At 40.2% G+C, this 23,667-nt stretch overlaps 1 protein-coding gene across 3 annotated transcripts in view; it reads left to right on the top strand.

The window, feature by feature from the left end:
- Nucleotides 1-23,667, top strand: part of LOC117829046 (cadherin-18) — a 319,558-nt gene that overhangs the window by 240,587 nt on the left and 55,304 nt on the right. For all 3 annotated transcript variants that reach the window (XM_034706566.1, XM_034706568.1, XM_034706569.1), the window contains 3 exons: nucleotides 15,275-15,442; nucleotides 16,532-16,719; nucleotides 19,941-20,194. In XM_034706566.1, the coding sequence (XP_034562457.1) occupies nucleotides 15,275-15,442; nucleotides 16,532-16,719; nucleotides 19,941-20,194 (610 nt within the window). The remainder of the gene's footprint in view (nucleotides 1-15,274; nucleotides 15,443-16,531; nucleotides 16,720-19,940; nucleotides 20,195-23,667) is intronic.

The following is a 23,667-nucleotide window of genomic DNA, read 5'->3' as shown; positions in this document are numbered from 1 at the left end:
AATTATCTTTGAGGATTAATGTTCACTCTATTTCACCAAGGTTTTCATTTACACGGATAAAATGACGATTTAAGTGTGCTAAAAAATACCACACTAAATACTACTCTGACTACAAACCTCTTTATACGTGTGCAGTTTGGTGAAAACTCAAAATTACATGTTTCCCCACTGGATTATCCAAATTACAGTCGAATGTAATTAAGAGGCGTGTAAAGTTTACACACACACATTGGTTGGTGGAGCACAGGGACTCTGCCGGCTTTCATTCCAGATGTACGCCAGGCTAAAGCAGCTGATTAAGCCACATTCAATAGAAGTGGAGGGTCTAATCAGCGGAATCATCTGGAGCATGGCTGGAGTGAATACCGTGTTACCACATGAATCACAATGCCTCTTTCTATTTTAAAATAAGTGCCGTTTAGGATAGTGTTTTGGTTTGAAGTCCAGTTTTTAGTGTTTATCACACCAATAAAGAGCACCGGGTTGCACCATAGACTGTATAGATACCGAGGGCAAAACGGAAGCTGAGAGGGGATAGAGCTTTTTCTGTTGCTGCTCCAAAATTATGGAATGAGCTTCCCCTCCACATTAGACAAGCCTCCTCACTGTCCATTTTTAAAACTCATCTTAAAACCCATTTTTATTCCTTGGCTTTCAACCCTGCATGAGACTCTGCTCCTGTTTTAGTGTTGTTTTTATTTATTGTTTTATTGTTTGTATTGTTTTATTATCCTGTGGTTTAATTGTTTTATGCCTGTGTTGTTTGTCTATTTATGTACAGCACTTTGTTCCGGCTGTGGTCGTTTTTAAAGTGCTTTATAAATAAAGTTGAGTTGAGATAATGGATGTAGTATCCATGATGTCACTCATCTGTTCCTGAAGCTCTGTTCTGAAGCCAGTCGTCGGCGGGAGCCACATTGGAAATGCTGACTTCTGTTGAGCTAATGTGAGGTAAAGAGGCAGGATTTGAGCCTCCTCGCCCACAGCTACAGTGTTCCCGCCTGTCAATCAAGTCAGCTGTGCCTCTCATAATGGAAAACACATAAATATTAATATCTTTGAAACTGCCATGTCATGGAAAATCATCCAAATTGAGAAACGCTATCCAGACTACACTTATTTTTTGTACCAGGCTGTAAACATGTTTATTTCTGCTGTAAAGATCGGCTTTTTTGAATGGGTGTGTATGTGGTTTCTGGTACTTCAGGAGCCAGCCTCAAGTGGACGCTAGATGAACTGCAGTTTTTAACACTTCAGCATTGGCTTCAATTCTCGCGGCCAGAGGTTGCCGCTTGGGTTGCACCAGCTAAGTTCAAAGGTAGCCATCTTTGCTATGGTGCGGTTGTAGCTTAGTGAGTAGAGTCTGTTTTTTTCAATGTGAAGGTTGCTGGTTCGATCCCAGCTCTGGCAGTAACATGCTTGAGCATGTTACTTTTTTCTCTAGGCTGCATAAACATTACACAGAAGTGACAGCGTGGACAAAGGAGACACCAGACAGAGTGATGAAGCAGCAAAGGAACTTAAAGCGAGTTGAAAACATGTGAATATGTTGGTACCATTTCCCTGTAATACATGCAATGAAAGTATCTAAACCTGTTACCTGTTTACTGAGATACACTGACAGAAAGAAGAGTATATGAAAGATATGATTACTGTGGAGCTGTGGGAGGAGGTTACACTACCGTAGTCTAAAACTGCAGCTAATCACACTAACGCTGAAAGCCAGGTTGTGAAACTCTGGCGCCAATATGTGGAACAAGATACTGAACGTTAACAGCAAACCTAACCGGATTTAAAGGCATGTCCTTGGGGAAGACACTGACATTGCTGTTTAATGTGTACAACTGAGATTAGCTGATGGTCACTTACTATAGCAGCCTCTAACATCAGTGAATTGGTGAATGTGATGAGTAAAAGAGGTTTGAGTTGTTGGAAAGACTAGAAAAGCGCTGTACAAGTCCAAGTCCATTACCATTTTTAAATGTGATTACTGAAGTATCTCATATGCAACTTGTGGCACAAAGGAATGTGTTGTTGTAGAATGGCTCCAGGAGAATTCAGGACTTTCTATAAGAAGAACACATTGCTAATAAATATGATTGACAGTGACAGCTGACATCTTTGACATGGTCAAAACAAGGTTTTCAGAAATGGAGTCCAATAACAGCTAATGTTAAACTTGGGTTGAAGAGCCCACATATGTGTGTTTTTTGAGGACACCCTCATCCTATTTTGAGGACAATTTCATGCTATTTAAGATGGTATGTGGAGACAGAGGGGAGGGCGTTTCAATCTGACCAAGACGTCCTCCGAGCATCCACGGTGCTTGACTGACACTGACGCTGTTTGATTGTAATAAACCTAATTACTATCCAAGCAAGCCAGTGTCACAAGGTTTCCTTCTACATCTGCACATCACGGGCTGTTAAGATATGACATTACCAAACACGCCCCTTCTTAATTCTGATTGGTCCAAGGGTGCAGCCACAGCTTGCTCTGAGGGTGTTTGTGCACTGTGGATGCTGATTGCTGACTGCTGAAAACTCAAAACGCTGACCTGCATTTGGTTTGATTAGAAAATAGGTGCTGTCAGTGCAAAGCAACAGCGTTAATGGACACAGTCCCTAAAGTCAGTGTTTGTACTTGCATAGTGTTCAGACAGCAAGCAGAATACACATGTTCAAGCTTAGTCAACAGGCTGCTAACTGTAGGCTCATTTTGATTCATCAGACAGCTAGTTGTTCGCCCTACTTTAAAGCAGGCCTCATATTTTATATTTCTACTTCAGCTGACTTTGCAGCAAAGTGAAAGAGCACCTGTTTAATTCCTAAAACTTTAAATTATTCCATCAAGTTTGAAACATTTAACACATGAAACGCAGAGACTGGATGATGACAGGGCTTTGCTCCAGTCTTGAGTTTCCAATAACACCTCCAAAATCCTGACAAGGTGTCCTTTTAGAAGGACCCTGAGCATCCAACCTGCTGCTAATGTTTTGACTTGTCGGGGGGATTTTTGGTCAACAGGAGCAGATGCACATGGACAGCAGAGTATTAGACAAACAGACTGAACCTCTATCTGCTCTCTGAATGTAAATCTCACAGGATGGAAGTTTAAAGCAGAGGCGCCTGGATGCACTTTTTCATGGATTTACTCTGGGAAAGCTCTGTCACTTTGCGTCAGGGTGATGTTACAATATTAGCTTCGCCAGACTAGTTATATTTAATAAGTGACATGCTAACTGTGTTAAGAATATTCGCTGCATTGGCTTTAGTTGATTACATGGTTTGCAAATTCCAAAAGTGCAAGCCTGCAGTTTCCATAACAGCTTCCTATATCTCAGCAAAAGTACATCTTAGATGGTGTCTTGCATTTATCCTTTTTATAGCCGGGTCGTAACTCCTGTCTTTCCCATCACTACTGTGCATCTGTCACTTACCCGCAGAGACATCAAGGTTGTTCCTCTGGAGTCTCATAGTGTAATGCTCCCCCCCTCTCTCCCAAACCCCACCTCACATCTGTACTCCCCGCACACACACATGCAAAGACACACCAAACCGCAGTCCCTGTTGCATCCTAAATAGGCTAATATCTCTGCTGATCTGGGATTTGGAAGTGTTGGAGTTTATTGAAGTAGCTGACACAGATCAAGACGTTTTAGCGGTTCATGGATTAAGTCTTACCTCTGCTTGGATCAAGGAAAGAGCCTTCTTTTCGTCAATCATTCGAGTGTTGAGCATTGCAAGCAGATATCCTCAATCAGATATACGAAGCAACTTATGACGGAGGATTCTTTTGGAAGCAAAAGGAAGTACTTTTACGGTTTCTATGATTTTAGCAGCAGCTTTTGTTGGGTGTTATCTACCTTTCCTTAAGAAATGTTAAGAGTGCAGACATACAGGGATAACATCGTAATGGATGGGCCAAAACCCAAGATTCCTGGAGCTGGAGATGGAAGAGCGCTTTAGTAATCTCCCATAATCCTTTTTGTTCACCCAGGAGATTGTCCTCCTTTAGAAGTTTGCAGCCAGACAAAGAGGTGGATAGCGTGATGGTATCAACTTTAATAGACTGGGGAGGTTGAGGAAAAGGCTAACCACCTCACTGTGTCAAATGGGCCCAGGTTCAAGGAAGTCAGCTCTTTCTCAATTATTTTCTAAATTAACTCACAAGCTCCGTAGAGATTTAGCGGAGACTATCTGAGGTATTGCGGATCAGAAGTGGTCAGGGAAGAGAGTTCAGGGGTGCGATCTTCATGTCAAAGTACTGACATACCTTTCAGGCTCTTGTACTTTTCAAGGAATCCCACTGTGGCCTTTCCTGTATTGTTAAAGAATTTCATTTAAGAAAGAATGCAGTGCGGTGGTTGTAGCAGCATTGATGGAGAATGTGATGCAACACATTCCTGGACAGAGAAAAATCCTTCTTCTGTTTTTGTTTTATTGCTGTCCAAATGGGCCGGAGCTTCGTCTTTCTGTTTGATGGTAGATGACTGACGGCATATCACCCTCACTTTCTCAGCAGTAAAAAAGCCAGAAAATAAAACTTTTATTGTGTACTTATCATTCCTAAGCCCGCAGCAGTGAAATATCGCTCGGAGCGATGTGCCTCCACAAGTAAAGGGGGTAATAAGAGACTTGAAAGGTCAGATCGTCTGTCTTGGTGTTGTTTTAATGGGAAGTGTGGCCACTTGCCAAGTTGTGTGTGTTTCAAGGACCCCGGGTTAAGTAATGCTAAGACTCTGGTTAATAACAAAGGACTTCCAATTGAGTTTGCAGACCTCGCATCATTACAGGGAAGTGGCTGCAAGCACTTTGATTAGTTTAGAAAGAAGACGAGCAGCAGATCCATGCTGAGACCTGGCATTTCAAAAGAACAGTGTGGTAAAAATAAGACGCCTCTTTCCTGCTTCTTGGAAATGTTGCGTTGCATATGGAGGGTTATTTGAGTTTATTTATGGGAGCATGGAGGAAGACAGAAAGTGATGATTGAAGTGTTTAATATGCATTTTTACTTGTGTGTTAAACTGATTTGTTAGTCAACGTTTATTTGGTCCAACTCCAGATATATCACTCCATTTTGCAGGATGGCACTTTAATGAACTTAAATGCACTATTTGTATATCTTATATGTGCTCTTGTGATGTATTGTGTTTTCATCGTCATGCTATCATGATGTATGGTTTCCATCTGTTGTTATTTATCTCTATCTTTTGTTATGAACATCTGTTTACAAAAATTCGCTTTATGGCTAACTAGCATATTTACATGGATTCTATGCTGAAATGTCCATTAACTAATATGCACTGTCCCTTTAAATAATAATAAAATATGTATATATATATATATATATATATATATATATATATATATATATATATATATATATATATATATATATATACTGTATATATATATTAACACGCACAATTTAAACCTTTGTTAGTTGGTCTTTTTTTTTTTAAGTTATATTTTGGGCCTTTTTGCCTTTATTGTATAGGACAGCTGAAGAGAGACAGGGAATGTGGGGAGTAGAGAGTGGGGGAAGACATGCAGTAAATGGTCAACTGGCTGGGAATCGAACCGGTGACCCCTGCGATGAGGACTGTAGCCTCTGTATGTGGGGCGTTTAGACCGCTAGGCTACCAGCGCCCCTGTTACTTGGTCTTTTATCAGAAAATTCAATTCATTATTTTTTTTTTATAATGTTTTAAGGTTGTCTATCTGCTACACCATCTTTACATATGCTTCTAGGACTAGGCAATATGGCAAAACGATCATATTGTGTTTTTGTTTTTTTTTACAGTAGATTCTAAATTTGATATAATCCCCTTTTTATTTGTTTATTTTCAAGAATACTTTGCAAGTTACTGATTAGTACAACCAGCATCCTCACACCACAGTGCATTGATCCTGAGATGGGCCCTTGAATTTGAAGTGTCACCATGTTGATGCAAATCTTGCACACAGCTTCGTTAAGACTTTCCTGTCATTTGGTCAGAACACAAAATGCCTCCAAATTCAGAAGTCGTACATTTTTTTTAAGGACCAACTCACTTGTTGTGTGTCCTTCCATTCATTCTCTCCTTATCTGTCCTCAGACTGGCAGCTGTCACATGATGATGACATATCTGTAAGTGTCATCTAATGTCACGTCCTGAATCAACAGCTAAGAGAAACCATGATACTATCAGAGATACAAAGTAAGACTACAGCCACACAGACAGAGGAGCTGGACAAACGCTTTTTAATTTGGTATTTATTATATGTATGTATTGCACAGCAGTTTATTTGATCATAATGATACCGTTGCTTTTTTGTTATACTGCGGTATAGTTTCAGAATGCACAAGCCTACTGACCATTATTCATATACCAGTCTTGTAAACATGAGGATAATCTAGAATAAATATTCTCATATTTGCCTCCAGAGTTCACTTTGATTTAAGAATGGACTGTTCATATTTTGGCAGTCATAGGTCCAAGTCCCTCTGATCTAACACGTGACCCTTTCTCATGACCTTTATGTACTTGTTTGTAGAGGGAAGCTTCTACTTCACATGAATGACAGAAAAACAAAGAGGGAGAAACACATTGTATGATTGGTGTTTGACCTCTTTGGTCTGATGTGTGCTCACTTCCCACTCTTTCAGTTTTAGGGTCATGTCTTCTTTCAAAAAATGCCCAGTATGAAAATACTCCCCCATCTTTTGTCCTAGCCGCTGTTACAGTGTCCTTCTACGGGAAAGATTGATGGGTGGGAGCTGAAACTTGACAGGTTGGCTTTCATTTTAGTTGACTGTATTAAAATAGCAGGTCTATATCAACATCTTTGAGATGATGGAGAATCCAGGAGTCTAAAGTTGACACTGGTGCTCTTGTTTTATGCACGTGGTTTATCCAGCAAGAAGAGGGCAGCAACATGTTTCTCCACACTGTCAACTGAGCCAACAGACTCAGACTGTCACAGTCTGCTTAACCTGTAAGAGGCACACATAGCTGTCACCTCACAGGCTGGTCAACTCCCATTGTATTATGGGCTTATCATTCAGCTAGAGCTTGAGTCACAAAATATAAACTCCACTATTACTTGGAAATCCAGAGATTTTTCCTAGGTTTAAAAATGTAATGGATAAAAAAAATGTGTAAAAGGAGGAAATGAAACCCCCACTGTTTTAAAAATATCTTTTTATTTGCCTTTATATCCCTCAGAATAAAGTTCTGCACAGCAGTAGTGTATTTCTGGCTTTTTGCTCCACTTATCGGATGTTCTTTTTGCAAGCAGAACTAATACACAGAAAATGACACTGGTAGACTCTGTCAGAGTGAGGACATAAACACAGTGAGCCAACGCAGTTTGTATGAAAGAACCGTACAAAATAAGTGGCTAAATCTAGTTTCGCTTTATCCCACAACAACCAAAGAGGAGAGTCTCTGTGTTGCTTGGAAGAGGAATTTGAAGACGCAGAGTATACTGTGACATTTTGAATTAAAAAACTCCTTCTTTATCCGGCGACTGTTTCTGTCCTTTTCATGGGAAAAGTCTGAAAGCATCAGCCACCAGAAAAAATAAAGCAATCAATAGGTTAGAGTGTATTTATACCTCTGTGGCTACAGCAGGAGAATGCCATTCATCGCTCATTCATAGAAGTTATTTTACCTTGCGTGGTTTATATTTTTTATAGTTGTTATTGGAGATCACAAAACCACATGAGTGCAACTTTTGAATGCAATCTCAGCAGAACACTTCTCCTTGAAAAGAGACTCCTTGCAAATGTGCTGTGGGGAATTGCTTTTTACGTGATCTTATTTAAGTATAATACAAAAGCTTGCTGCAGCCTTCATTCCTTTGCAAATATCTAAGGGTTTTGTCCTTTATGTTGTAATGTATCTTCATCAATGATATCATTGAGTTATGTTACATGCAGTGCAATCAGGCTGCAGGAGGTTGTTTATCTGTTTAAAATGATCTAAAATAATACCATATTTCAACAAAATGCATGAAATTTCTGCCTTTCCATGTCAAAAATAATGCCAAACCTGTTTTTTTTTTCCCTAAATCAAATTTTCCTTCACAACACAGTGTATATAACTGATAGTATAAGACAGCTACGGATCATACTGAAGTGTACAAACTAATCAACACGCTGAATATCAACATGTGGAGCAGGCTCATAAATAATCTCTGCAGACACAGAGTCAGTGAAGACCCAGACAACGTGGATTTACTGCAAAAGGACTACTGAACAGAATCATATTTAAGACTCACAGTGTCCTGTTTTCTGTCTACTGGTTCTTATTGAGAAAAAGGAGCATGTTTACGTGGTCAGGTGTCAGCCGGGAGTGCAACTGAGTCATAATCAGTACGGCGGTGGAAAAAAAGAGACCTGTCACTCAGCTGCAGCCGCCAGCTGAGCGTCTCCTCTCCCCTTGCTCAAAAAACACTTTGAAATCAGATTTTGGAATGCCTATAAACCCCTCTTTTTCAGCCCTGCTCAGAACAGGCTGTTTTCTGTGTCTGTGCCTTTAAATGAGAATGAGCTCTCTGACCACGCCCCCTCAGGAAGTGGATGTGGCCTCAGCTGTCCAGCACGTTGATCTAATGTTCACATGTTGGTTGAATATACACGGCTGCTCACAGACCCGCGTTACTTCAACCCTCTGAATCTGATCCAGAATCTGATCCTGACGGAGAGGCGCATGCAGCAGGACCTTTCTGAACGACTGGTCACAGATTTAGTGTTTCTTGATGTTTTATTTGTCAGTATGTCGATGTGTGTCTTGGTACACAGCTACGAACATGTAGCTATGTGGCTATGCTAACTAGCGCTAGCACTTTTCCATGATAAATACAAATCATCCACTTGATCTTCAAATCTGCAGACGTGGGGAGTAAAATCGACCTTTGTGTTTATTAAGACAGCCTACAACTAGCATGCCTCCCTCCTAAGCTAAGTTAGCACACATGTGTGCAGGTAATGAAAAACGGAGGAGGGGTTGAGTTGTATTTTATACAGTCTATGGGCTGAACAAGCTCTGAGCTCTGACTTCCTGTAACAGACCGGATGGCGTTGTGACGTATGAAAAACACTGAAAACTGAAACGGCTGGTTTCAGCACACATTTACAGAAAGGTGGAGAAATCAAAACAGGGGCAGAATGGATTTTTTTTATTTTCAGGGGGTCTGTAGACATGCCAGGGACACATACTTCAGGTAGAGAACCATTAAAAAGTCGATTTTGAATGATATGTCACCTTTAAGATAAGCCTAGCCTATGTGAAAGAACAATTTGTGTATAATAAATCTGATATTGTTCATTATAACAATAAACAATATCAGATTTGATATAATTTCCAGTAATACATTTGTTAAAAGACTAGTTTTTTTTTCTAAAACTAGACTTAACGTTTTGGGGTTTTCCTGCACTAAAACTATCACATATAGAAATGACTAAAATGTGACTAAAACTAATAAGCATTTTCGTCCAAAAGACTAAGACTAAAACTAAGATAGCTGCAAAAAACAACACTGACTTAAATATATATCATAATGGTTTATTGACGTGTGTGAAGCTTCAATTTAAAATACAGCAGCCTCTGGAGAAAATAGGTAATTAATGATATTCCAATAAATCACAGTAAGCCCAAAAGAATAAAGATGCATGCTCTGCTGGATACCCTAGGGTTCAAAGAGTTAAACGCTTCCTGCTCATCTACCTTCTTTAATTTCAATTACCTGATATGATATGATCGTTTCACATCCACTCTGTCCCATCATGCTATTTCTAATACGTTTCCCTGTCCAGTTGATTGACTGCTGATGAGTCCAGGTTCACAGGAGGTCTACAGGCCGTCAGCCACAACTCAGTGTGACAGATGATGTGTAACCTTAGATCCCCTGGATCTTAATACCGTTGGCTGCCTTGCTCCTTGACCCACTTTTAATGATTATTCCGCCTGAAGGGAGTGGATTAGTTTCTGTCTATAGCGTCTTGGAGATAGAAGGAGAGAACTGACCTATTGTTCGACACTGCTTATAGCTGTCTCTTCTGTGAAATTAGCAAATCATAAAGCTGCAGTAATTCACTGTAAAATGATTTTCCTTTTTTTTTTCTGGTGAGGTTCAAGCTGTCGAGATTTAAAATGAGAATTGAGTTCTGAATGAACTTTCGACACCATGACCAAAGCTGAGAGGAAGACCCGTGTGTGAGTGGATTAGGTGCTAAGTAATCCTCCTATGGGGAGATGGTTTGCCTGTGTTGACAAATAGAATCACAGGAGGTACTTGTTCACACTTAAGACACGATCATGTTGAGATTTTGAAGAGACAAAGACAAAATACAACTGATGCAATTACATACAATGATGTGCCAGTTAACACAGGTAGATATAAGTCAAAACAAGCTTGCTGACAGTCAAGTATAACTCAATAGCTACTTAACTGCATAGTCATTTTTAAGCTCAGATTACTGAAACAGCCTTTGTTCACAATTTCTATGGCAACTATGCGTTTGACGTCAAGAAAGCAGGATGTGTTGTTAGGTTGACAAGATCAGCAAAGACTTACTTTATCAGCCTGATTATAGAATGACCCTGATTATATGACAACCCCCCAGTACATACACACACACCACACACTGTACAGGATTAATAACAAAGACTGTGTGTGGACCAAATCCTGTTGTTATAGAGATAGCAGTTTTAATTGGTAATAATGATTAAACAACACATTTAGTTTCTTTAACATTAACATGTGATAAACTGTGATCACATTAATTAAGCACTTTCAGTTTCATTATTTTAATACCATAAGAATTCAAATAGCCTGCCGTGTATGAGATGGATGATGGATCTGGTAATGGGGACACGTTTGATCCGTTGTACCGACTCTCACATATTTGACAATCTGTTCAGGCTTGCCATCTTCAAACATCACACTCTGACTCCATACTTCCTAGCGACGGTTTGACAGTTGTTTAATGTCTCTGCTGCACTGATATACATCTCATTACTGTCATCTTCCTCTCTCTTTTCATCTCCTTCTATCCCTCTTTCCAACCCCTACTCGGTCTCAGCAGATATCTGTCTAACATGAGTCTGGTCTTGCTGGAGGTTTCTGCCTGTTAAAGGAAGTTTGTCCTTGTCACTGTAACTTGCTAAATGCAGCAAAGTGCTCTGCTCATGGTGGATTAAGATGAGATCAGACTGAGTCCTGTCTCAGAGATGGGACTGGATCTTATCTGTCTTGATGTTGGGTCTTTGTTAATAATAGAACATAGAGTACGGTCTAGACCTTCTCTGTTTGGAAAGAGTCTTCAGATAACGTTTGTTGTGATTTGGCGCTATACAAATAAAAATTGATTGATTGATTGATAACTATTTTCTTACAAATATCTATTTCTTATAAAAAGGCATCACAGCTTGTTGGTTAACTTGCTCTACAATCAAGAAACTATGTTCATCATGTCACTTTAATCTCTCATATCCCTGGCACAGGAGCAGTGAGTGACAGCTGGCCTCAGTCATGAGACAAATACTAGCTTTACATATATGTGGCAGCATAGGTTGTAACTAATATTGACATTTAATATCTAAACCCCCAATATCAGACGATCACACTTTTTAAGGTGTGTTTGGAGGGGGAAGAAAATGTTTGAATTTTAGTCAATGCAGTACTTTCCTTCTCCAAAGGGGGCGCCAAAAGCAACACATAACTCTCTTTCTCAGTGGCTTTAAGTTCTGATAAAAAATGTCCAGCTTCCTAGCTTCTTAATTCTCCCTTACTTAACCAGCTGGTCACATATTTACTTCCTCAGATTAATTATCAGTTATATGATAGTTTGATGCTGGCGTATAGAGTTTTGTATGTGGGCGTATGCGTGTGTCTGTGTGTGTTAGTGTGTGTTTATTCTTTCAGCTGCCTCTATGGCTCCCTAGACAACAGACAGATACTGTTTTGACATCACTTACATAATGTGATATGTTATGGTACAACACGATTTTGCCAGTGTAAACAGAGCTGAGAGACATTTATAGGATGGCCTGGAAACACTTGGACATGCAGTCATGTTGGCAATGATCGCATTTTCAAGAAATACAAAGATAACCTCTCAACCAAGTGATATGTAATAGTAGTTTGAGTTTGATGTAGCGCCGGACATGTAAAAGGAAAGGTTGCAGCTCAATCTCATTCCACTTACAAAACGCCAGATTTCATGATTTGCAGTTCTTAACAAAAATGGGCAAAAATTGCAAGATCACCACATGGAATCACCCATTTTCCCAGGGTTCACTGCTGTAAGTGATGCCTTGATTCATTGCACACAACCATCTTGTCTAATGTCGCCTCATGTCATGATTTCCACTCACAACATGAGGCAGCAGCAGCAGCAGCAGTACATCCCATTTACCATCACGATCAACACCATCCCATTACTTGACACCTTCCACTGCTTGCGGTCAACCGTTGTGTATCATTGAAGGGTTCACAAGTTCACACAAACGTAAGTTCAATGGTGGCTGGAGGGTCTTTGCTCTGGGGAGAAGCAAGATTTACAATAAACACTGGTGTAACTGGGGGAACATATTAAATCAGGCTCCAGGTGGTGATGCAGTTTCAGGAGGTAAGATGGCGAATTAACCCTCAGGCAAAGAATCACACAAAACTAATATGAACAAACAGACATCTTAAGACTTCACACGCTCACAAAGACACACAAACAGGGAAAAATGTGTGCAGGACATGCACCTATTACACTCAGTAAATCACCTACCACCCAACAACACAGGAAGCCAATACTCTTTTTGGTTTTGTTACTGTGTTGCAATTTACCTGTGCACTGTTTCTCTGCAGTGGGCAGAGGTGCACTCATATATCACTGAGTTAGCATTGTGAAAGTTCATGGCTGTGTTTGCCGTGTTATTGTAGTAATAAATGTGATTGAGTGGGTGCCTCAGAAAGTTGCATTCTGTCCCGATCCAAGGTTGCATAGTCATTTTAAATCTAATGAGAAGTGAGGAAAGGCCTAACCTTGACAATGAGGGAACAGGAGAAACAAAGATGAAAGAAGCACACTTTTATGGTGTTAGTCTTTAAAGGAAGGTGTGATGCAGTGTTTTATGAGTAGTCCATAACTAAAGGAAGATTAGGAGGGGAAAATATTGGGATGCTGAGTTCACTCTGACAACAGTTACAGATTTATATCCAATCTCTTCACAGTGATTTCTTCTGTGATCTAATTCAGACACACTGTTTTGAAGGTCATTCACACTTTAATTATGTCCCTAACTCCCTAACTATTTGAAGAGTGCTTCTGCAGCAGATGGTCCAAGTTAATGATTTACCTTATTTTATTTAAAATAAACAAAGAAGGGTATTTTAAGATTTGCAATGTAACTAACCAATATCCAATTTATGCAGATTACATCATAATGCATACTTTAGTCGTGTTAACAGATGATGTATACCATTCCTCAAATCTGCTCTGTCTTTGGTACAAATGCACTTACCATATTTTGCTCTCGTATCTTGGAGTTAGCTTCAGACTCACCTCATTGAGGGGGCGGCAGTAGCTCAGTCCATAGGGACTTGGGAACCTAAGGGTTGCCGGTTCAAGTCCCAGTATGGACAAAGTTTGGCAAGTGGACTGGTGGCTGGAGAGGTGCTGGTTCACTTGCCTGGGCACTGCCGAGGTTCCCTTGAGCAAGGCACCGAACCCCCAACTGCTTGGGGTGCGCTTGTTGATGGCAGTATCCTCACTCTGACATCTCTCCCTAAGCATGTTGACTGCATGTGTGTGCATGATTGTATGTATATATACCAAAAACTGTGCGTGTAGCTTGACCAAAAAATAGCACAAGTGAAAAAATTTAATTTCCCCCCTGGGGATTAATAAAGTACCTTTCTTTCTTCTTCTTATGCTTTTGTCAGATTTTCAAAGCAAATTGTAAATTAAAATGTTAAATGGCAATACTAATTTTGGGGTGAATTGTGAGGTAAATGTGTGTCTGAGTAAACCCAGGATGAGACTGCAGGCGGCTCAGAAAGGCTTGTTCATAAAGTCAAACTAGAATGAAGCAAGGGAGCAAGGATGTGCAATGATTTTCAAATATTCGTTCACTTTGTAAAAATCAAAGAGTTAATTTGAATATTTTCTCATTTAAAAGTAAAGTTTTTCATTGTTTTAACCGGTGCCTGGTTGTAATACGGTATTTCCACCAGACGGTGGCTATAGAACATCTTAAAGCTGTTTCCTAACCCTATCAAGTAACAGGAGAATAAAATTGCTACCTGCATTAAATAGAAAAAGAAGAAGAAAACATCAGCGACAGTCGCAGTGATTTTCTCCATTTCTGAATCTCACACTACTACACATGTATTTCCAGAGACTGAGCGTGGCTGTAAAATGTAAACACACACGCCATGCTGCGTCATAGAAACACTGACACTAAGATCGAGACAGGCGCTGACAGTGCCCGCTACTAGCAGTACCTCGGCCTGCTGCTGGTTAATGTGACTGCTGCACAGATGGGATGTTAAAAATGGGACGTGTGTGTGCGGGGCGTGAATATTCGAATAATCGTTGAATAGATGCCAATGATTATTCGAATAGTATTTTGGCTTGAAATGCCCATCCCTACTAGAGAGACACTAGATATGCTCAATGCAAGAAGTATCACTCTGTTCTGTGTTGCTGGGGACTTTATTTTTGTTCCCTTTCCAAACTCTCTAGGTCAAATCCAGGGTCCAAAACATAGTATTAGTCATCTTACATAGGGAAACACAGATACCACAACAAAGATGGCTTTTTAGCATGACAGCAGTGGTGGAGGCTTCTGAAGAGCTCATCTTAAGAAAGTGAACTCGTGGGGATGGGGGTTCAAGATAGTGCTGAAATGTAGTGTTTCAGACAGAAGTTGAAATAAGGGTTTTTGAAATATACCAGCCTGAGATAAAAAGAGTAGAGCTGGAAATCATTTGAAGCTACTACAGAGGTATCAGAGGGACAGCACAAAGCCTGGAAATAAGCATAATACCCTTCTTAAATAAATTATCATATAAACATGGACGGTTCTAAAAAAGGAACTAGAATATTTCACAAGTAATGCACATAATGGGTTGCTAAACAGAGCTAATCCATTGTTTGATGTCATTCTTTTCTGTGTTGGGTTACTTTTTGCAGTTTGATTTGAACCTCTTAATGTTGCCATATGGGGACATGTTCTTAAGATGATGTATTTACAATATCTTTTTTTTTTCTTCTTTAATCCATGCAGGAATCATCAGGACTGCCTTATCCGAAATGGACCGGGAAGCCAGGGAGCATTACACAGTTGTTATCCAAGCCAAAGACATGGCAGGCCAGGTCGGAGGCCTCTCTGGCTCCACCACCATCAACATCACTCTGACAGACATCAACGACAACCCGCCCAAGTTTCCCCAAAGTACGTGCACACACTTTACTTGTGAAAAAATGCAGACCAGCCAACAAAATGCTGGCTGCATTTCACTTAGTGTTGTTTGTGCTGGGAGAAGGTGCAACACAAAGAAGCTCCGTTGCAATTTGCCTCAGCCACTTTGGAAAACTCTTTGCTTTGATAAATTGTTGCCTTGAGGCGCCAATTCTGGTAAACTAACCAGCAAAATGTTAAAGTCACCATTGTAAATATATTACTACCACTAACCTGAATACATTAGCTCTTTTTGAATTAAATGGCAAAGCTGTGGCTTAAAATTTAATCAGCTATTCTCGACTATCCTTGGCCCTGTGCTGAAGACCTCGAGTAAAGATGCCTGAGGCATTGAATTACCTGAAACAGCATTATTGCAAAGAGTCCTGTGCTTAATTTTACCTGAAGATAGTGAACGTTGATTGCAAGAGAGGGGCTGTTCTAGAATCATTAACATGAAGCAAACATTTTCAGACGTATTATCGTTTTTGCAGAGACAGCAGTCCTTCATTATCATTTTTCAAGCATGCATTGACTTACTATATTTCAATCTTTGGTAGTAAGGAGAGCAAGATTAGATTTTCTTTACTCAGTATTAATCACCAAGATGCTGAATGTGTGATTAATGTCTGACTCAGTTGTCAGATATTGCATTTAAATATCCAATAATTAGCTGAAAGTCATTCAAATGTCTGAATTCTCTCTATTTGAATGATATGCTTACATAATGTCAGAGTTGTGATTAAAAGAGTATAATCCGGCACAATCCCTGCCTGATAGTTTTTCATTTTGTGCTACAGGGACAAACTATTTCAAAACCATCAACATTTTCTTAATAATTATCTGCCTCAGTGCAGTGCTATCAACCTCACTTTAACATTTAATGTCAGCCGAAGCACTGCAGAGTATTTTTAATGACATTCCCTCAGGAACAAATGGTGACAGAATCAAACTGCTTAGCTAAGCCCCTTTTTAGTTGAACATCCAGACAATGGTGAGGGGCAGATTAGCCTCTGTTAAAAGAAAAAAGAAGCTGCTTTTTTGCTGTGTCTGAATGAGCTTGCATCAAAATCTCATCCACAGAAAATTACCAGCTGTATGTCCCTGAATCAGCACAAGTAGGGAAACCGGTCGGGAAGATCAAAGCCAACGATGAGGACCTGGGCGTCAATGCAGACATCAAGTACAGCATCATTAACTCAGAGGGGGCCAACATGTTCTCCATATCCACGGAAAGGGACACGAGAGAGGGAATCATCACCCTCAAGAAGGTAAGAACACGCTTTCGTCCACAGGAATGTGATCTTTTGAGGCAAAAATGTGTTGGGCACTGTGAACTTTTAACTTTTAATAAGGATTGCTGTAAAGTAGTGTTTTGATGAGCAAGGTTTATCCAGTGATTTCAAAACCTGTGTGGGCACGAGTGTATACATATTGCAGAACTTTAATATGAAAGGATGGGAGCAGTTGATGGAAGCAATACGCTTTGGCAAGGTAGTGATTCTCCTATAAAGAGGTGTGGAAGGAGAGAACAAGATGATAGTTGATGGAATGGTACAATACGATACGATACGATACAATATGATACAATACATAAAAATGCAGAATATTCCGATGTGATACGATACGGCATAATAGGGTAGCATAGGATAAGTTAGATTAAGAATAGTTAAGATACAAAAATTTACGCTATGAAAAATTACGTCACAATTGCATACGGTTTGATACGACACTGTATGATGGGACACAGAATAATAGTAATGATAATAATAATAAATTCTATTTATAAAGCGCTTTTCTAAAAACTCAAAGGCGCTGCACAAAGGATAAAAACATCATATAAAACAACAGAATAATAAAAACATGAATAAAATACATTTAAAAGCAATCATATGTTAAAAGCAGTTCTGAATAGGTGGGTTTTGGTGAGTGATTTGAAGGTGGACAGGTTGGGGCAGGTTCTAATGTTTAGTGGAAGGTGTTCCAGAAGTTGGGCGCAGCGACAGAGAAAGCTCTGTCCCCCCAGGTTCGGCGCTTGGTGTCAGGTGGTAGGGAGAGGAGGTTACGGGAGGGGGTGTGGTGGTGGAGCAGGTCGGTGAAGTAAGAGGGGGCCTGGTTATGGAGGGCTTTGTGGGTGAGGAGGAGGATTTTAAAATGTATGTGCTGTTTGATAGGGAGCCAGTGGACAGGGGTGATGTGGTCACGGGAGCAGGTGAATGACATGATGCAGTCAAACATGAGGCTGTACTATTACATTACGGAATGATATGACACGAAAGGGATAGGATATGAAATGACACCATGCAATATGATAAGATAAGATACGATACGCTACGCTAAAATACAGAATTTTACTATATGATATGATACAATAGGATACATTACGACATGATAGGATAGGATAAGTTAGAATACAAAAAGTTAGAATAAAATAAGTAAGTTGGATTTGATTCGATACCATGTGATTTGATGGGATTCGATACGATGCAATACGATATGATGCAATACGATATGATGCAATAAAACATGATACTGTACTATACATTACGGTATGATATAGTGCAACAGAGTATGGCATGATATGACATGACACGAAGGTGATACAAAATTAAACGAAATGGAGATCGATGGAATTCGATATGTTACGATACATAACTAGACCATACCATAACATATGATAATTTAAGATACAATATGACATGATATGATTTGATTGGAAACAGTATGACACAATAAAATGAAATATGACATTTTTCATTGTTTTCTTGGGAAGTTATTTTTGGACTCAAGTTCCAGATAACTTTAAAGGTGACATATCATGCAAAATAGACTTTTTAATGGTTCTCTACCTGAAATATGTTTCCCTGGCATGTCTACGAACCCCCCGAGAATGAAAAAAATCCATTCTGCCCCTGTTTTGATTTCTCCACCTTTCTGTAAATGTGTCTGAAACAAGCCGTTTCAGACTTCCGTGTTTTTGTTACGTAACAACAATATCCAGTCTGTCAAGGAGTCAGAGCTCAGAGCTTGTTCAGCCCATAGACTGTATAAAATAATACTGAATCCCCCCTCCGTTTTTCATTACCTGCACAAATGTGTGCTAACAAGGAGCTTAGGAGGGAGGCATTCTAGTTGTAGGCTGTCTTAATAAACACAAAGGTCGGTTTTACTCCCCACATCTGCAGATTTGAAGATCTAGTGGATGATTTTTATTTGTCATGGATAAGTGCTAGCGCTAGTTAGCATAGCTACATAGCTACATGTTCATAGCTGTAGCTGTGTACCAAGACACACGTCTACATACTGACAAATAAAACAACAAGTAACACAGAATCTGTGACCAATCCTTCATAAAAGGTCCCGCTGCCTTTCTGGCAGAGGTCGGTTTTACTCCCCACATCTGCAGATTTGAAGATCTAGTGGAGGATTTTTATTTGTCATGGATAAGTGCTAGCGCTAGTTAGCATAGCCACATAGCTACATGTTCATAGCTGTAGCTGTAGCTGTGTACCAAGACACACGTCGACATACTGTCAAATAAAACAGCAAGAAACACAAAATCTGTGACCAATCCTTCAGAAAGGTCCTGCTGCCTTTCTGGCAGAGGTCGGTTTTACTCCCCACATCTGCAGATTTGAAGATCTAGTGGATGATTTTTATTTATCATGGATACGTGCTAGCGCTAGTTAGCATAGCCACATAGCTACATGTTTGTAGCTATGTACCAAGACACACGTCTACATACAGATAAATAAAACAACAAGAAACACTAAATCTGTGACCAATCCTTCAGAAAGGTCCTGCTGCAGGCGCCTCTCCGTCAGGATCAGATTCTGGATCAAATTCAAAGGGTTGAAGTAACGTGATCTCTGAGAAGCCGTGTATATTCAGCCAACATGTAAACATTAGATCAACATGCTGGAGAGCCGAGACCACATCCACTTCCTGAGGGGGCGTGGTCAGAGAGAAAACAGAGTGTTCTGAGGAGGACTGAAGAAGAGGGCTTTTCAGGCATGCCAAAATCTGATTTCAAAGTGTTTTTTTGAGCATAAACTTTAAAGACATGTTTCGGGGACCTCTTAGACCAATATATATTGATGAAAAAAGCGTGATATGTCACCTTTAAGAGAATTGAAGAAGTTGGAAATGTATGAAAATATAGGTCACTGATGTGCTTTTTATTATTTGTGTTGAACTGGGATGTAATAATTTCCTTTGAAATGAAAACACATAAAGTAGAGAAAATGATAGTCTTGAGTTAAATATCTTTAACTCTAACTCTTTACTAATTCAATTATACTGATTCAGTTCAGTAAGCACTTGTCTGTTTTCACCCGTTCTAACATTCATCATTAACACTGTCATTACAGTTGTGTTTATAGTCTTGCTATTCAGACTCTCACTTCTTGTCCCTGATCCTACACAAGTGAGCATTAATCTTTATACTACGGGTTGTGCTAACCTCATTCCACTGTTGTGATTCCTCCTCCAGCCTCTGAACTACGAGAGGAAGAAGACCTACACTCTTCACATCGAGGGAGTGAACACACACGTGGATCCTCGTTTTTCCTACCTTGGTTCTTTCAAAGACACTGCCACTCTTAAAATCACAGTGGGGGATGTGGACGAAGCTCCTGTGTTTTCTGTTGACCATTACATTCTGGATGTATACGAGAATGCACCGAGCGGCACGGAGGTGGGCGCCGTGTTGGCTCGAGATCCTGACAGCAGGAACAGTCCTGTGAGGTAAGACACACTGATGTGCATGTGCAGTCTGCATAAGTAATCACAGGTGTTCCAAGAAGAGCGTCTTGTCTTTGAGTCGTGCATCAAAGATCTACATTTCATTGTCATGGTGTGTTAAACAAACCTCCTGCATGGGCAAAGGCTATGAGAGGAGGTTGCTAATATTATGAGGCTTATTTTGAGGCTTAGTGCTCCTTCAGATCTGACCGACAGCCAATGCAACTCTCTCTCTCTGTCAACTAATTGATTGCCAAAAACTTGAGGCATGAAAATTATTTTTATTGAAAAACATCCCCCGACTTTGCCAGTCAGACTTCTAAACATTTCTAAATAAAAGCCTGTGCACCATATCTGTTTGGATTAGTTTAATTGGTGGAGCATACGTTTGCTCTGTAAGAATTTAGATAATAAGAAAGTCAATATTTCCAAGTCTGGTCACAGCATTTCAAGAAATGACTGAATATTATTCCTTTGATCACAGTTTGTGTTTTGGCATTCAAGTTTCACCAGAAAACTCTATCTGAGGTGCTTTAGATTTGCCCACTGAGGCTTCAGTCAAGCTTTTTACCGCCTCCAATACGTTTGTCAAATGTCTGTCTAATTAAAATCCCAATTTGAAAATTATTGCTTATCTTCACAACCATAAACAGATATTTATTGCTGCAAGTTGTTGCACTGATAGTGATTACGACCTGCATTGATTTTCAGGTGGATTTGAAGATGTCTCTAGCATTTGAATGAATATGGACTAGCTAAGAGTAATGGCCCTTTTCCACTACACAGTTCCAGCCCTACTACTAGGGTCTACTCGACTCGACTCTACTAGGTTTGGGTACCTTTTCCACCAGCCCGAGTACCGAGTCATGGTGGGCGGGGTCGTCATGACATTTTGAACGCGACACAAACACAACAATCACAAACAATGGAGGACATGTTCCTGTTGGATCCGTTTGTCGGCCACTTGGACCTCGTCAACGGACCACGGAGAAACTTTGCGTGCAGACATTGTACAGTAGGGGAGAACGGGGTTGGTTGTCACACTTTTTACTGTTTTGATGATTGCTCATCATCAAAACATCTTTCAATAGTCATTCCTACATTAAATTGAAGCTTAAGGTGTTGGCTTGAAATATGTGTCTCTCTCATTTTCCAACTCATTGTAACAAAGAGGCAATTAACTATCAAAGACACTCTGACACATTGTGACAACCAACCCCATCATGGGAATGGTTGTCACACACTATGGGGTTGGTTGTCACACACTATGGGTTGGTTGTCACACACTATGGGTTGGTTGTCACACACTATGGGGTTGGTTGTCACACACTATGGAGTTGGTTGTCACACACTATGGGGTTGGTTGTCACACACTATGGGGTTGGTTGTCACAATGGTATTTCAATGGGAAAAATCTTTTAAAAAGGCAAGAAGGCAGAACTAAGTTTAAATTGCACTGACAAGTGATAGGCATACATAACTTAATGCATTTTAACATAAAATGAGTAAGGAACATGAACAGGAAACACATCTTTAGGGCAGCCTATATAACAACATAAAGAACAAAACAAATAGGCCTAACAATAACGGTCTAATCAACTAGGCTACATGCAGTCACTGTCTGAGTTACAGTGATGGCAAATGTAGGGTCTGCACACTCCAACTCATTTCACCATGCATGATTTTGCCAACATAGGGGTTGGTTGTTACATGTGACAACCAACCCCAAAGAGAATTTGATGACCAACCCCAACTGGAATTTTTTGCTAGCATCAAGGCTAACAATCATCTAACAACTATTTAGCTAGCTAATACAAATCTAAACTATAGCTTTCCCCTCACACTTTGTAAGGGTAACACTTGTTTTGTTATAAACCCATCGTTTAAAAGCCTAGAAGGAAAATACTGAGGAGCTGAATATTTACAATTTGACATGAAAAACACAAAAAGTCCTCTCACCTCAAGTTCAGCTGTTTTACTCCAGAGAAGACTATGTAGGTGAGATCTGATCCTGATTCTGGAAATGTCCATACCCCAATTTGAGAGACAGCGCCCTCTGGTGGTGAGATATAACGAGGGTGCCAACCAACTTGTGTGACAACCAACCCCGTTCTCCCCTACTTTTTAAAAAATGGCGGGTTTGATTCCTGTGTTGGGCGTCGCGCTCATGACTCTTCGGTGACAACATTCTCTGACCAATCAGTGGCCTGCAACAAAAACCGAGTAGAGTTGGGTCAAGTCAAGTCAAGTAGAGTAGGGTTAAGACGGGTTGGTGGAAAAGGGCCATAAGAGTCTCGTGTTGTCCCTGATACTATGCATGCCCTTGATGTTCTCCATCCCCCTGGAAATCAAGCAATATGCATAATGACTCACACATTCTTGGCATCGTTAGATTGATGGTTATTTTGTCTGCAAAACCTGTGAAGTAACCCACGGCAATACAACTGCTTAGCACATTTGTATGCGCTCTAAACACATGCTTGTGTACTGTCGAAAGAAGATTGATATTACCCCCAGGCTGTGGACTAATCCCAGGTTCTCACTCTGCACAGGTGCCTCGTTTCAAAACATTACACTCAAGCAACTCTGCTCTGCTTGTTTTAATTCGAATTCCCTCTGTAGCCTTGGAGTAAATGATGAAGGACCTGTAAACATGGAACGCCCCATGAGATGAAGCATTGCTGATATATCAATAAGAAGCAATCTTCTCTTGCTGTTACGATATAGGGCCATGGTTTAAAGCTTTGCCACAGGCCACAGAGCCCTGGGGGTTTTCAAATAGCATTAAGCAGTGACTTATAGCCACGTTGCTGTCCTCCCCATTTTGGGGTGGTCAGCCCTGTGGTTCATGATGAATTATGGACAATTTCAAAAGGCAGGAAGACACAGGGCAAGATGAGACTCTGATTCAGGCCCGAGTCTGAAGACTTTGTGACAGATTTGTTGTGAACAGGAAGGAAATCTACATATGAAAGACTTTCTGTTCTCTCCTTGTGGGATACCTCCTTCCTGTCCGTTCCTACCACACACCACTCCCCATGTTTAGCACATGAAGAAGACACAGCGGGGAGTACGTCGATGACATCCATTTGAACCCAGGAAGAAGCTAAACAAGTGTACCACTGCTCCCTGGGTTTGCATCAGAATTCAGAATGCATCAGGGATCAGTATTAGTTGCTCTTTGATCATCACAAGTCTGCCCATGCGTGCAAGTGAAATAAACATGTCATTGAAGTGACATCTCAAATGTTGGTTTGAAATTGACATCTAAATAGGCAAACAAAGTCTTGATGGCTCATTACCTCTGGTTGCTCTTATGCATTATCATAATCATCAAGAGCAGTTGTGAAAACTTCCTGGCCAGATTACTATAAAACCCTGCAGGGATTCAAGTCAGACGCATCTTCAACCAGAGCGTGAATTTAGTATTCCTTGATGTGTAAAAAGCTGTGATATCAACTAATTTCATGAAGCAG

The sequence above is a fragment of the Notolabrus celidotus genome, chromosome 17, assembly GCF_009762535.1.
Source record: "Notolabrus celidotus isolate fNotCel1 chromosome 17, fNotCel1.pri, whole genome shotgun sequence".
NCBI lineage: Eukaryota > Metazoa > Chordata > Actinopteri > Labriformes > Labridae > Notolabrus > Notolabrus celidotus.
Note: the sequence above shows the minus strand (reverse complement) of the source record. Positions and strands in the feature narration are given on the sequence as shown.